The 12143-nt window shown below is 38.8% G+C and overlaps 1 protein-coding gene across 3 annotated transcripts; it reads left to right on the forward strand.

Moving 5' to 3' along the window:
* The first annotated feature begins 1396 nt into the window (after positions 1–1396).
* LOC106083542 (wee1-like protein kinase) lies at positions 1397–4596 on the forward strand. Of its 3 annotated transcripts, none has more exons than XR_001220679.2 (6): positions 1397–2200; positions 2331–2643; positions 2720–3424; positions 3504–3643; positions 3954–4262; positions 4365–4595. XR_001220679.2 is itself a non-coding variant. In XM_013246632.2 (5 exons), the coding sequence occupies exons 1-5, from the start codon at positions 1711–1713 to the stop codon at positions 4106–4108; spliced, it is 1803 nt and encodes a 600-aa protein (XP_013102086.2). In that variant the 5' UTR covers positions 1397–1710; the 3' UTR covers positions 4109–4596. The 3 variants fall into 3 exon arrangements, 1 of the variants encoding a protein (XP_013102086.2); XR_001220680.2 differs by having other exon boundaries at positions 3954–4245; XM_013246632.2 differs by having other exon boundaries at positions 3954–4596.
* Positions 4597–12143: the final 7547 nt, after the last annotated feature.

Below are 12143 nucleotides of genomic sequence, written 5' to 3' on the forward strand. Positions count from 1 at the left end.
ACTCACACAAATTTCTTTGTGTGTGTTGGCGAAACGTTGATCAGCTTGATGACAACATGGATGATTGCATCATATGATTTGAGGTTGTTGTACTAATGAGACCACCTTTCATTGTTTCGCGATGCCTGTACACGTACACACACGAGCTCAAGCTTTCTCTCATTTTTGAAATGACATCTTGATGACGAGATGTCGAATTGTACCATATGGTTTGTGGTTGCTGTACAAATGAAACCACCTTTAATTGTTCCGCTATGGCACTATATTCGCTTTTCGCGATATTTTTCGCCGATTAACTTTTTAGATAATAGATTTCAAAGCTAAAAACTTGCTGATTTCATTTTGTGGGACATTCTCTCATTACTTATGGTAAAATTTTAATAAAATTGTTATTTTATGATTATTATTTGAGTAGTTTTTCAAAAAAGTAACAGCGGCAAACATGGGTTTTCAACGGTGAGAAACGAGCATAGTACCAGCCCAGGATTCACTGAATAAGGTTAAGCCAAGCGATCAGCCGATATACTTTTTTTTTAATATTTGGCAGTACTTGGCATTGAGGATGTCAACTTGTTCTCTTTTTACATTCATTCTTTGTTTACGTTTCTCCTATATGATGACATTTTCAATCGTCAGATTTGACATCCTTAATGATGTTTATGGGGCCTATCCACTTTGTGTTTTTGCATGTGACCTAACCTTCTATTAGTGAATCCTGGTACCAGCCATATGGTTTTATATTTTATCAAATAAATAAAACAACAAATATGTTATTACCATTTCCCTCACTACAGTGTTGGTATTCTATTCTGCTTTCGGAATAGCCGCTGAAATTTTCAATTGTTTCGTAGGCGAAATTTCACAGCTATCAAATGTTTTTGTTTCCATACCAAAACACGTTTCTTTATCTGCACTAAATGTTTTCTCTATTTTATATACCTTTTCTTATATAAGTTAAGAAAAACGAACCACTGAAAACAGATAACCGGCAATAGTTTTAAGTGTTGCCACTATAGTAGTTTTTTGCCATTTTCCGCTATAAGCAGAGTAATACATTTCCGCCTATTTTTAGCCAACGTTTCGCCGACGTTTTTTTATATGGAGTTTGACAGCATTCTGCCTAAAAATCTGAACAGAATACTCAGCTATAAGCAGAGTACAGCTTATCGCCTATTTTTCTCCAACGTTCTTTTTATGTGAAGTTTGACAGCACAAAAGCTGAACAGAATACCTTCTTACTACATATCCCAATAAACAGCTGTCCCCAACATAGGATTCAAAGAAATGTTTTACGTACCCTGGCCGAACTGAATGAGGCTGCGACACGTCGCTTTATGCGCTTTGTGAATCTGGCCAATGAAAATATGCTAACAATTCCAAATGCATAATAACACAAAGAAAAGCTAATTGGTACAGAAATCAATCGACACTTAAACTACTGACTAAAGGATTTGTGTGATTATCATAAACTACAATTAATGATTGGATTGTAAAATTATTGTTGGTATTTTGTGTACTGTTTTAATTTGACGATCAAAATGGCAATTAAAAACAGAGTTGTATTTTAATATATTAATCTTGTTGTTGGGCATGTGACACACATTACTCCTTTCAACTAATATCCTGCTGGATTATAAATTCTCATATTTTTTGCAAAACAATTGACCCAGCTGAAAAAAGTGGACGCGCATAAATTCGATAAGCCTTAACATGGCATTTCGCTCGCGATCCGAAAATGTTTCCACGGATCAAGCCGAGGTGGAAATGGGATCTCCTTCGTCATCATCGCCAATTTGCACAACAATTTTGCCCAGAAAATTAAGGTTCGCTTCTCCCAGTCGCGAGGAAGACGATGAAGTTAATGGAAGTCCAGTATTTTCTAAACAAAATAGAGGAGTCAGTGAAAACATGGGACTCTGTGACAAAACTCCAACAACAATGTCCATTTCGCCTCCATACCGAAAGGTGCGTGCTTTGCGTCTTTTTGATACACCAGCAACCCCAAAAACAATTTTGGAGAAATCATCGGTTAAGTGCTTGAACCATTTATCTGCTGTGGCTGCATCAGATATTGCAAGAAGGCAAGAATCTCTATTTCTCAAAACAGCCGAAAGGCCTCGACCAATACCATTGCACAACCGCGCCCTGGACAATATCATGCAACAGCAGACAGCTAATGTTAACCCTTTTACACCAGATAGTAAGTAAATGAAACTATATGTCTTATGTTGCAGGAAGTGACAACAACAATTATATATTTAGTTTTGGAATATTTTAAATATTTTCTTAGCAGTAACAGTGTGTATAACATATTTCTAAAATATTTTCAGGTCTCCTAGCACATAATAAGAAACGTTGTCGTACTCAATTCGGTCGTGAAAACCTTAGCAATCGTTCATTGCAAATGTTTCTAAATAGTGATGACGATGTAGTTAACGATAGTGAGCAGTCCGCAGAAATGCAAGCCCCAAAAAGATTAGCCCTGCAGGACACTAACATCAGTAGATATAAAAAGGAGTTTATTGAATTATCAGTTATTGGAATCGGAGAATTCGGAATGGTGTATCAATGTTTGAATCGACTGGACGGTTGTATTTATGCTATTAAAAAGAGCATAAAACCTGTGGCTGGAAGTTCTTTTGAGTAAGTCTGGGGGTGGCCAAAGACAATAACCACTTGGTTGAATATCTATAATGATGATATTTTCTTTATTTTACAGAAAGCAAGCCCTCAACGAGGTATGGGCTCACGCAGTTTTGGGAAAGCATGATAATGTTGTACGTTATTATTCGGCTTGGGCAGAAGATAATCATATGCTTATACAAAATGAGTATTGCAATGGCGGTAGTCTGCAATCCTTACTTCAGAAACGATTTTTAGTTGAATCAGAACTAAGAATACTTCTTTTGCACGTAGCGGAAGGATTGCGTTACATACATTCCAATGATTTAGTCCACATGGATTTAAAGGCGGGAAATATTTTCCTAACAAAAGTTCCTTCGCTACACAAGACGGTAATGCCTCCACTCACCAAAGAATGTTATGAGACGGGAATGGATGGAATTTACGAAGAATTAAGTAATTCTGAATGGCTAATAACATACAAAATAGGTGATTTGGGGCATGTGACTTCAGTTAACGAACCTTGCGTTGAAGAAGGTGACTGCCGTTATCTCCCAAAAGAAATACTCGACGATGATTTCTCAAATTTGTTTAAAGCTGATATATTTTCACTGGGCTTAACGCTCTACGAAGCTGCCGGCGGTGGCCCTCTGCCGAAAAACGGACCAGAGTGGCATAATTTAAGAGACAACAATGTTCCCGATATCCCAACACTTAGTCGAGAGTTTAATGACCTTATAAAACTTATGACCCACTCCGATCCGAAACAGAGACCATCTTCCACTTCAATATTCAATCATCCGTAAGTTCTTTGGTTTGCATAATATTTTTGCTTTATTTTATTTCGTTTCGTATTGTTCTGTTTCGTTTCTCTTTCTTAGAGTATTAAATTCATTGGAATCAAAGAGCAAAGCTCAACTTAGTCAGGAATTATTAATCGAGAAACGTAAAAATGAAATCCTTTTACGAAAGCTAAGAGAGGCGCGTAAAACTATTAAAGCCTATGAACAAAATGCAAAAGGTATGTTATGTAATTGTGGTATCAAAACAAGATTTATGTATTTTACATTATTGAGCCCTAAAGGGGCGAGATTCGAGTAACATGGCCATGAGAATGAAGATTGGTAAAATACAAAGTTTTTACTTATAAAAAAAAGCCGGTGTGTCCGGTTTTATTTTTTTGGTTTAATCACAGACAACACACCATTGGTCGAATTTGTGGTTTGAATAGGGTCCTCATCAACACTATAGTGTTGCCCGCTATTACCCTTTTGGGAGACAAATAATTTAAATGTTTAAAAAATGTTTATATATTTATTACGTTTTTTCAGGGCCATCATTTGACCTCAATAGTCCTCATAGGCTGTCGGATCAACGCTGTCTCCGTTCCCTTACACGAAAAAAACCCAGCCCACCCAGTCTTAACACAAAATTGAAAAGTTTACGAGACAGGAACAAAAATGTTATTAACAACTTTAAATATTGACTTAGCATTGATTTGGTTTCCCTTAATCTGTATTCGCGAATTTTCAATGACTTTAACTCTTATCCCTTTTAATGAGGGTACTTATTAACAAGGTGAACACTATTTTGAGATTAAAAATTTGTACAGTAATGCACTGAGTGAGTTTTTGTTAACTGTGAGTTTTTCATGGTGTATGTTTATAATATTTAATGTATTTTTAGCTTTCGAACATTCAAAGAAATAGTCTTGATTTCTTTCTTTTAATTTTGTTTTATAGTATTATGACCATTTAAATGTATTTGGCTTGGTTACGAACTGAATTCCAATGAAAACGAATATAAAATATTTACAAGCTCTGCACTCCATTAAATAACAATATGTATGTATTTATTTTGCTCTAGAAATACTTGATTTGTTGTATAACAAAAAAATATTTACATACTACTACTAATTATACAATCGAGTATTCTCGCCTCTTTTATACACCTACGACTGTTGTTATATTTGAATTTTATGTGTTTTTGAATTAAATTTACAATAATTTAAGTAATTTTGTTAAGAATTTTTTATATATTAGAAACAAAATAATAAATTTTAATTCAAACATCTCCTGCATTTGATTAGCACATTAATAGGAACTAGAGAGCTGCTTTGGTCTGTTGTGAGAGATTAACTCACAACAAACCAGAATGCTTTGGGGTTGCAGATGGTCTCCAAGAACAACATTTACTACTCGGTAGCCGATTGCGGCTGCGTTGAATCGCTCGCTCTTCACCTTAGGATTGACTATCTACGAGATGGTAATTTGGATGGATCCTGCGATAATAGCCCAAAAGACAGACACAGCCAAGAAGTCATAGAATTGTGCCTTCGCTCGGTGAGAATCTTTTCTGTCGCAGTTCATAGAACGCCATTTTTCCTGCACTGGAGCTTATTTCACTTCGCGTTGTTCAACTAGACCGTCCACACCTGCCCTGCCTATGGGATAGTATCTCACAGCTGTCACTAGCAGAAGGAGGAGACAACCACCGCTGAAAATTTCTTTCTCGCCAGGATTCGAACCAAGGCGTTCATCGTCATAGGCGGACATGATAACCTCTGCGCATGTGATAGCATGTATAAAGCATGCGGGGAAGATGATGAGACGTTGGAGCATTTCTTTTGTCATTGCCCGGCTTTCGCGTCTAATAGATACCGGCACTTAGCACAATACCAGACATGAACCAAACTATGGGAATGGTATTGAAAACAATTAACGATTTTGTAAGTAGCACGGAATTCCTAACTTAAAATTTTCTTTTTAGCGGTTACTTTATAGTTTTTAGAGCGCACAACAAGCCGATTACTGGCTTAGGTATATGTCCATAGTGGCATGGGGCTGATTAATATCTGCACCCTCTTTTTAACCTCACCTAACATCTGCTCTATTCAATGTTTTAGTGGCTGCTAGAGACGTGTTGGGGATGTCCTCAAAAGGCGGTGCATGGCTTACCGCATCGATAGTCTTTGATAGATAAAGGGCCATAAGGTTGCGACATGACTTGTTCTGAACGAGAGCTCGTCTAATACGTGTGTGATAGCTTACAGAACAGTCGTCTTGTTATGAAATGTTCGAACGCCATGCTCGAGAGGAGGAGTACTGGCTTCGGTGTCTTGGCTAATGGCAAGTAGGTTTGTGAGATTCTCTCTTAGTCGAATCCTTTTTTTGCTTTAGTAGCGGCATCACTCTATCCAGACATTGGGAACAATAATAGTGTCCAGAGAGAGGGAGAGAGAGAGAAACATGTTTATGTCGTTTTTCAAGTTATCGACTCCTAGTACATCCAAGTCAAGTCGCAATAGCCTTCAATGGACAACAGATACACGAAACGGTTGTACGTACCGGATTGGCCCGATGAAGTCTTTCATCGGCAAGGGCTTCCGCCTCAGTTTAAACACACTGCTACAACAACGAAACGTTATGGGGGCACCACACAGGCAGGAACTTTGAGGTCTAATCTGTGTGATGTTCTTCGTTATCGCAAGAAGCTTAGCTGGAAGCTTTCCTCTATGGTTGCGGACAGTGGAATGCTCTATGCGGAGTAGCTGCAACTGCAGTCGCGGACAATTAGCGGTATCGAGTGAAGAGTCTCAGTGAGTGACCTGGGAGCACCGGCTGTTGTTTAAATACTGACTCCCTGTGATGCTCGATATGACAAGGCGGGTTATTGCAAATGCAAGTTTTGCCCGTGAACATTTCTCTAAGGAACAGGCGCAAACTTCTCACATACAACGAGTGCAACCCGATTCAAGTTTTTAATCTCAATGATAAGGGGCTTCCTTTCTATGGCATAGTACCTCACAAATGTTGCCAGCATTAGGTGGGGAAAACCACCGCTGAAAATTTTTTCTGATGGTCTCGCCAGGATTCGAACCCAGGCGTTCAGCGTCATAGGCGGGTCATTGGCGCCCTTTAATAACAAATAGCCATCATGTTCCCACGGCGATCGGTCGTATGGACCTGAACGAGACTACTCATCTATAAGAGCTTGGCAAGGATAGCGTGAGCTATTTTATTCACGCACGACATATATTTTTACATGAAGCTAATAATAATGTTTTACATGCTTTTGAAATCATAAGGTGTTTTAATGTAAGAATATAAATGTATAAAATATATCATCACTGCATATCTACTTATTTGTTTATTTGTTTTTAATGCATCTGTGGGCAGAAGTTGTTTCTACTTATTCCATACTTTGCCAATCATGTCAGTGGTTTTGAATTCGTACATTAGAATACCTTATGATTTGAAAGGCATTCATAAAACTGAGTTTTTGTTTTAACCGTAGGTCGTGATATTCTAATAAATCCAGAGTATCTCGTGATTCGTGACTGTCTCCTGAGTCGTGATTTTCTCGTTATTCGTGATTAGTGTCGTGGGTCACTCTCTTAAGCCCACGCATGAAGAATTTTAGTTCAATCACGGTCACGCATGATAATGTGATTAGCACGTGACACGACAATTCCCGACTTACGTTCACCCCTCTAGTGTGTGCACCTGATCTCACGCCAGAGAAGCATGCGGACCAAGAAGATTCATGTAGACCGAACTCTATCCTACCCTCATTTGCAAAGACACTTAAGGCACTTCTCCTACCCAGCTTAGGTTAGGATAAAGATCACCCTGGTACCAAATAATATTGATTTTGAACGCGAAAAACGAACATAGCATCGGCCTTAATGCGGTACATTGGCAGAGCATATACTTATCACATCAGACCGTGCTGAAATCCTCCCCGTATTGTGCCCATCACGATGCCAGCAGTTGCAAGTCAAGGACTCCCACCAGCGGCCCAGGACCGCACTTGTTCAGCCTCAAGGACAATCGATATTCTCGTCCCCAAAAACCTCGGCAACAGAGGCTTCGCCACACTGCAGCCCGCTGCCCACGTTCGCCATAATAGGCATACACCATCCCTAATAGCCAGCATAGAGGGCTCACCACCGTCGTCAATACCATGGCAGCCGGTTGTACGTACCGGATTGACCTGATAGAGTCCTTTATCGGCAAGGGCTTCCATCTCAGTGTACAACACACTGCTACAACAACAACAACACAACCGCCGTCGTAGCAATCGCGAAATCCATATACTATCCATACCTGACAAGTTCGTCAACCACCTTGTTTGTTTTTCCCTCTAGTCAGTTGCGACCATGCTCTGGTCTAGGGAGCAGCGGGCCTTCGCGGTCGAAAGCATTTTTTCTAACGATCACTTATTTGTTGCTACGCAATGTGTCTTCCGCGCTCGCTTAGAAATCCCTTTTCAGAGACTCGTTCGTGACCATAATTTGTCTCTGTCGTTGGTTAACTCATTTCGGGAGTGTGGAAGTGTCGCTAAACCCAGAAATGGAGTTCAACGGACCATCAGAACTCTGGAAAATATTGAATGAGTGAGTCAGTCAGTTGTGCGGAATCCCCGGGGTTCGGCTCGCAAACACACAGCAGAATTTCTGACACCACTGTTTGACGAATTTTGCATCAATCCGTACATTCCATCCCTATGAAGCGGCTGTTGTGGTAGTATTAACTGATTGGAATGGTGTAATAATGGTCTATGTGCACACTGAACTGTTCTCTCCCCTATTTTGTTTCAGCGCTACCTCTTTAAGCTCCGTCCACCTCCTTTTATTCCAAGACTCGGTAAAATTATATATAGTTAATAGGTAATATCTTAGGATTTAAAGAAAAAATTTTAAACGATTTTTTTTTTCAATTTAATTCCTATATTTCGGTTGACTCCATCTCCTCCTAAATTGAACAAATTAATCAAAAAAATTACCTTGGCCTAAAAAAAGTCTGATTGTGGTGATGTATTATTGCTAATATATGAACGGCGATTTACTTCTGGAAAGAAAAAGTGTTGTTTAGTTAAATAAAGAAAAAGTTAGAGATCAAGCTTAAGGAGAGTATAGAGTGTGTACTAGAGGTGTGCCCATGAGTTGAAAGCAGCGTTACCGTTGAAATATTTCAAAAAGGGCCACATAAAGTGGCATTCGTTGAAAAAAGGAGCATAATTTTTCTAAAAAGGTGGAATACTTTATAAGCTTAAAGTTCGGTTAAGCCGTTTCGTATATGCCCTCCACTATGTACTCCAAGTTCTCTGGAAGATTTCTCTCTTTCTGCAGACCATGCCACGATTATTGGAGGCCATAGTAGTACATCGTGTAGACAATTTCAGCCAAATTAAATAAGGATATGTTCTCCACCAGCTAAAGACTGTCTTGAGCCGTCCTGTAGTGGCTCAAGAAATCAAGATCCCAGATCGGTTTAGGTGGCACCTATATCAGGTTATGGACCATACATTGCACAGTTATTGGAAATCATAACAAAACACGACATGCTAAATTTCAGTCAAATCGTATAAGAATTGCGCCCTCTAGTGGCTCAAAAAGTCAAAATGCCAGATCGGTTTATATGGCATCTTGATCAAAACATGGGCCGGTATAGCCCTTTTACAATCCCAACCGGTCTACTCTAGTAAGAAGTGTATGTGGAAAATTTCAAGCGGCTAGCTTTACTCCTTCGAGTGTTAGCGTGCTTTCGACGGAAAGACGGATATGCTTAGATCTACTTAAAATGTCATGACGATGAAGAATATATATATACTTTATGGGGTCTTGGGTGAATATTTCGGGGAGTTACAAAAGGAATGACGAAATTAGTATACCCACATCCTATGTTGGAGGGTATAAAAAGTGATGCAGATTCGGAAAATAGCTTTTGGCAGACGGACGGGCAGCAAACAAATTTCTAAATGGGTTTCCAAAACTATGTGGCCTTATCTAGACTTGAAGAGGTCTACTACTTTGCTGTCATTGGCTAGAACAGACGTCTCAGTCATTGTGTCTGTCATGACAGGTCACTAATTAATCGGAAAACATTCTGACAGACCAAAGGTTGCCAGCAACGACTTTTGCAAAAGTTGTAGGGACATCGAGGAAGAAGAGACTATAGAACACCTTCTGTGTGTGTGTCCCGCACTAGCAGTTAGAAGGAGTTCCACTTTAGATTCTCATTTCTTTGAGAACCTGTCTGATTTAGCGGATGTGAACATTCGCTCAACAGTAGGAACTATAAGGCATCTTCCTTCTTCTGTTCCTGTGGTATCACTATGGACGAAAACGTTCAAGTGAGTCTGATGGCAGACTGCCACTTAAACCTAACCTAAACTATGGAGACCAAACTTTTTAAGCTTTCTTGATATTTACGGATGAACAGAAGACGCTAAGCATACCCAGAACGATTGACATAGTATACACACGATCACTATTCCGATTAGCTACATGCCGAATGATGAAGTGAGAATGAGCCCAATGGGTAAGTATGAATAGTTGCACATGGAAATTTTCCTATAAACATTCATGATTTAACCCAATAATTCTGAACCCTCAATTGCTAGTCTGAACTGATTGCTGCTATGCGACACCTCTTCGTAAAAATTTTCTATTTGGAGAGGTGTCGCCAGCTATGGTGAGGGGAGTACCACCGCTGGATAAACTCCAGATGCTCACGTAAAAACAAACAATAAAGAATGATTTTTGAAAAGTGGCCCAAAAACCCAAAAAGTATGGTATTAAGTAGCGCAATAAAAAAGTGGCACACAAATGCCATCGTCGAAAAAAAGTGGCAAATTTGATACTAAAGTGGCAGGCACAACTCTTGTTGTGTCACGCCAAATCCAAATCCAATCAACCGATCGTGCGTGACCGTAATTAAATTAAAATTCTTCGTGCGTGATTGTGAGTGAGTGAAATCATGCTCGCGACACTAATTATGAACATAAATCACAACTCACGAGAAAATCACGACTCACTAGAAGATAACGACCTACTAGACTCTCAAAAAAAATCACGACTAAAGTCTTAAAAATAACGAAAAACTAAATGTTTTGCATGCTCTCAAATCATACGGTATTTTAACGTACAAATCTTTAAAAAAAATCAAAAAACAGGTAAGGCAGGGCTGATAGATTTTATATTAGGTTGCCCAAAAAGTAATTGCGGATTTTTCATATAGTCGGCGCTGACATATTTTTTTCACAGCTTGTGACTCTGTAATTGCATTCTTTCTTCTGTCAGTTATCAGCTGTTACTTTTAGCTTGCTTTAGAAAAAAAGTGTAAAAAAAGTATATTTGATTAAAGTTTATTCTAAGTTTTATTAAAAATGCATTTACTTTCTTTTGAAAAATCCGCAATTACTTTTTGGGCAACCCAATATATTAATTTTCGTGCATTCAAGTGCTGTATGATTTGAGACGTATAAAAAAAAGTATTAATTGAGTGAACGAGTGAATTCATCGTGAGTCGTGATTTTCTCGTGTGTCGTAATTGTTTCGTGATTCGTAAGTTGTGCGTGAGTAATATTTTCGTCTCGTGAGCGTGAGTCGAAAATCACTCATGCGCACATCTCTAGTGTGTACTCCGAAAAATACATGAAGTGGCATTGGTTGTTGTTGTAACCACACTTCCATGTGGAGGTAGCGATCCTCGTCAAGCTCTTATAAGTGAGCTAGCTTGTTCCGGTCCTTTAGACCGATCCCCGCGGAAACATTATGGTCATTGGTTATTTACAGGCGTCAATAACTCGAATTGTAATATCGAGTATCATAGGCACTCAGTATTTACGAGAGATCCGGTGCCGTCCGACCTCTCCACTCGATACCGCTGATTGTTCGCTACTGCAGTTGCAGCTACTCCGTCTGAAGTATTCCACTATCCGCGCCCGGTAGTTCTCAGCTGAGCTTCTCGTTATGACAATGAATACCATTTGGATCGGAGCACAAAGTTCCAGACCGTGTGGTGTTGATAGCCATCCCAACCCATTACCTTCTCTTAACTAGGTTTTCATACCATTATAAACCGATGTAGACTAAACATAGCATGTATGTTGAAAATCATAACAGAAGTATTCGAGTTAAAATTTCAGCTTTAAGGCTGGTACTATATTCGTTTTCCACAGTTGAAAACACACATTTTTCACGGTTACTTTTTTGAAACACTACAAAAAATTTCCATGAAAACATAATTCTTTTATGAAGATTTTTCATAAGTAATGTGGGAATGTACTACTGAATGTAATCAGCAAATTTAAAAAGTAATCACAAAAAAATGTCGCGAAAAACGAACATAGTACCAACCACAATCGGATAAAAATTCCGTTTTATAAAAAAAAAAAAATGGACCAAACATTGAACTTACATTCACAGTTATAACAGCAGTTAACGTGCAAAATTTTAAGGGCTTTATAATCGATTGATCGACATAGATGAGATTTACATTGAAATAAATAGTGATTTTTTTGAGGTTAGGATTTTCATGCATTAGTATTTGACAGATCACGTGGGATTTCAGACATGGTGTCAAAGAGAAAGATGCTCAGTATGCTTTGACATTTCATCATGAGTAGACTTACTAACGAGCAACGCTTGCAAATCATTGAATTTTATTACCAAAATCAGTGTTCGGTTCGAAATGTGTTCATTCACCGTAACGTTGCGTCCAACAGCATCTTTG

This window comes from Stomoxys calcitrans, chromosome 3 (genome assembly GCF_963082655.1).
Source record: "Stomoxys calcitrans chromosome 3, idStoCalc2.1, whole genome shotgun sequence".
Taxonomy (NCBI): domain Eukaryota; kingdom Metazoa; phylum Arthropoda; class Insecta; order Diptera; family Muscidae; genus Stomoxys; species Stomoxys calcitrans.

Bases quoted from the DNA above. Each gene is read 5' to 3' on its own strand.
- LOC106083542 (XM_013246632.2), top strand. From the start codon at position 1,711: ATGGCATTTCGCTCGCGATCCGAAAATGTTTCCACGGATCAAGCCGAG. The intron at 2,201-2,330 runs GTAAGTAAATGA...AAATATTTTCAG, and splicing joins TAACCCTTTTACACCAGATA to GTCTCCTAGCACATAATAAG. The intron at 3,644-3,953 runs GTATGTTATGTA...ACGTTTTTTCAG, and splicing joins CTATGAACAAAATGCAAAAG to GGCCATCATTTGACCTCAAT.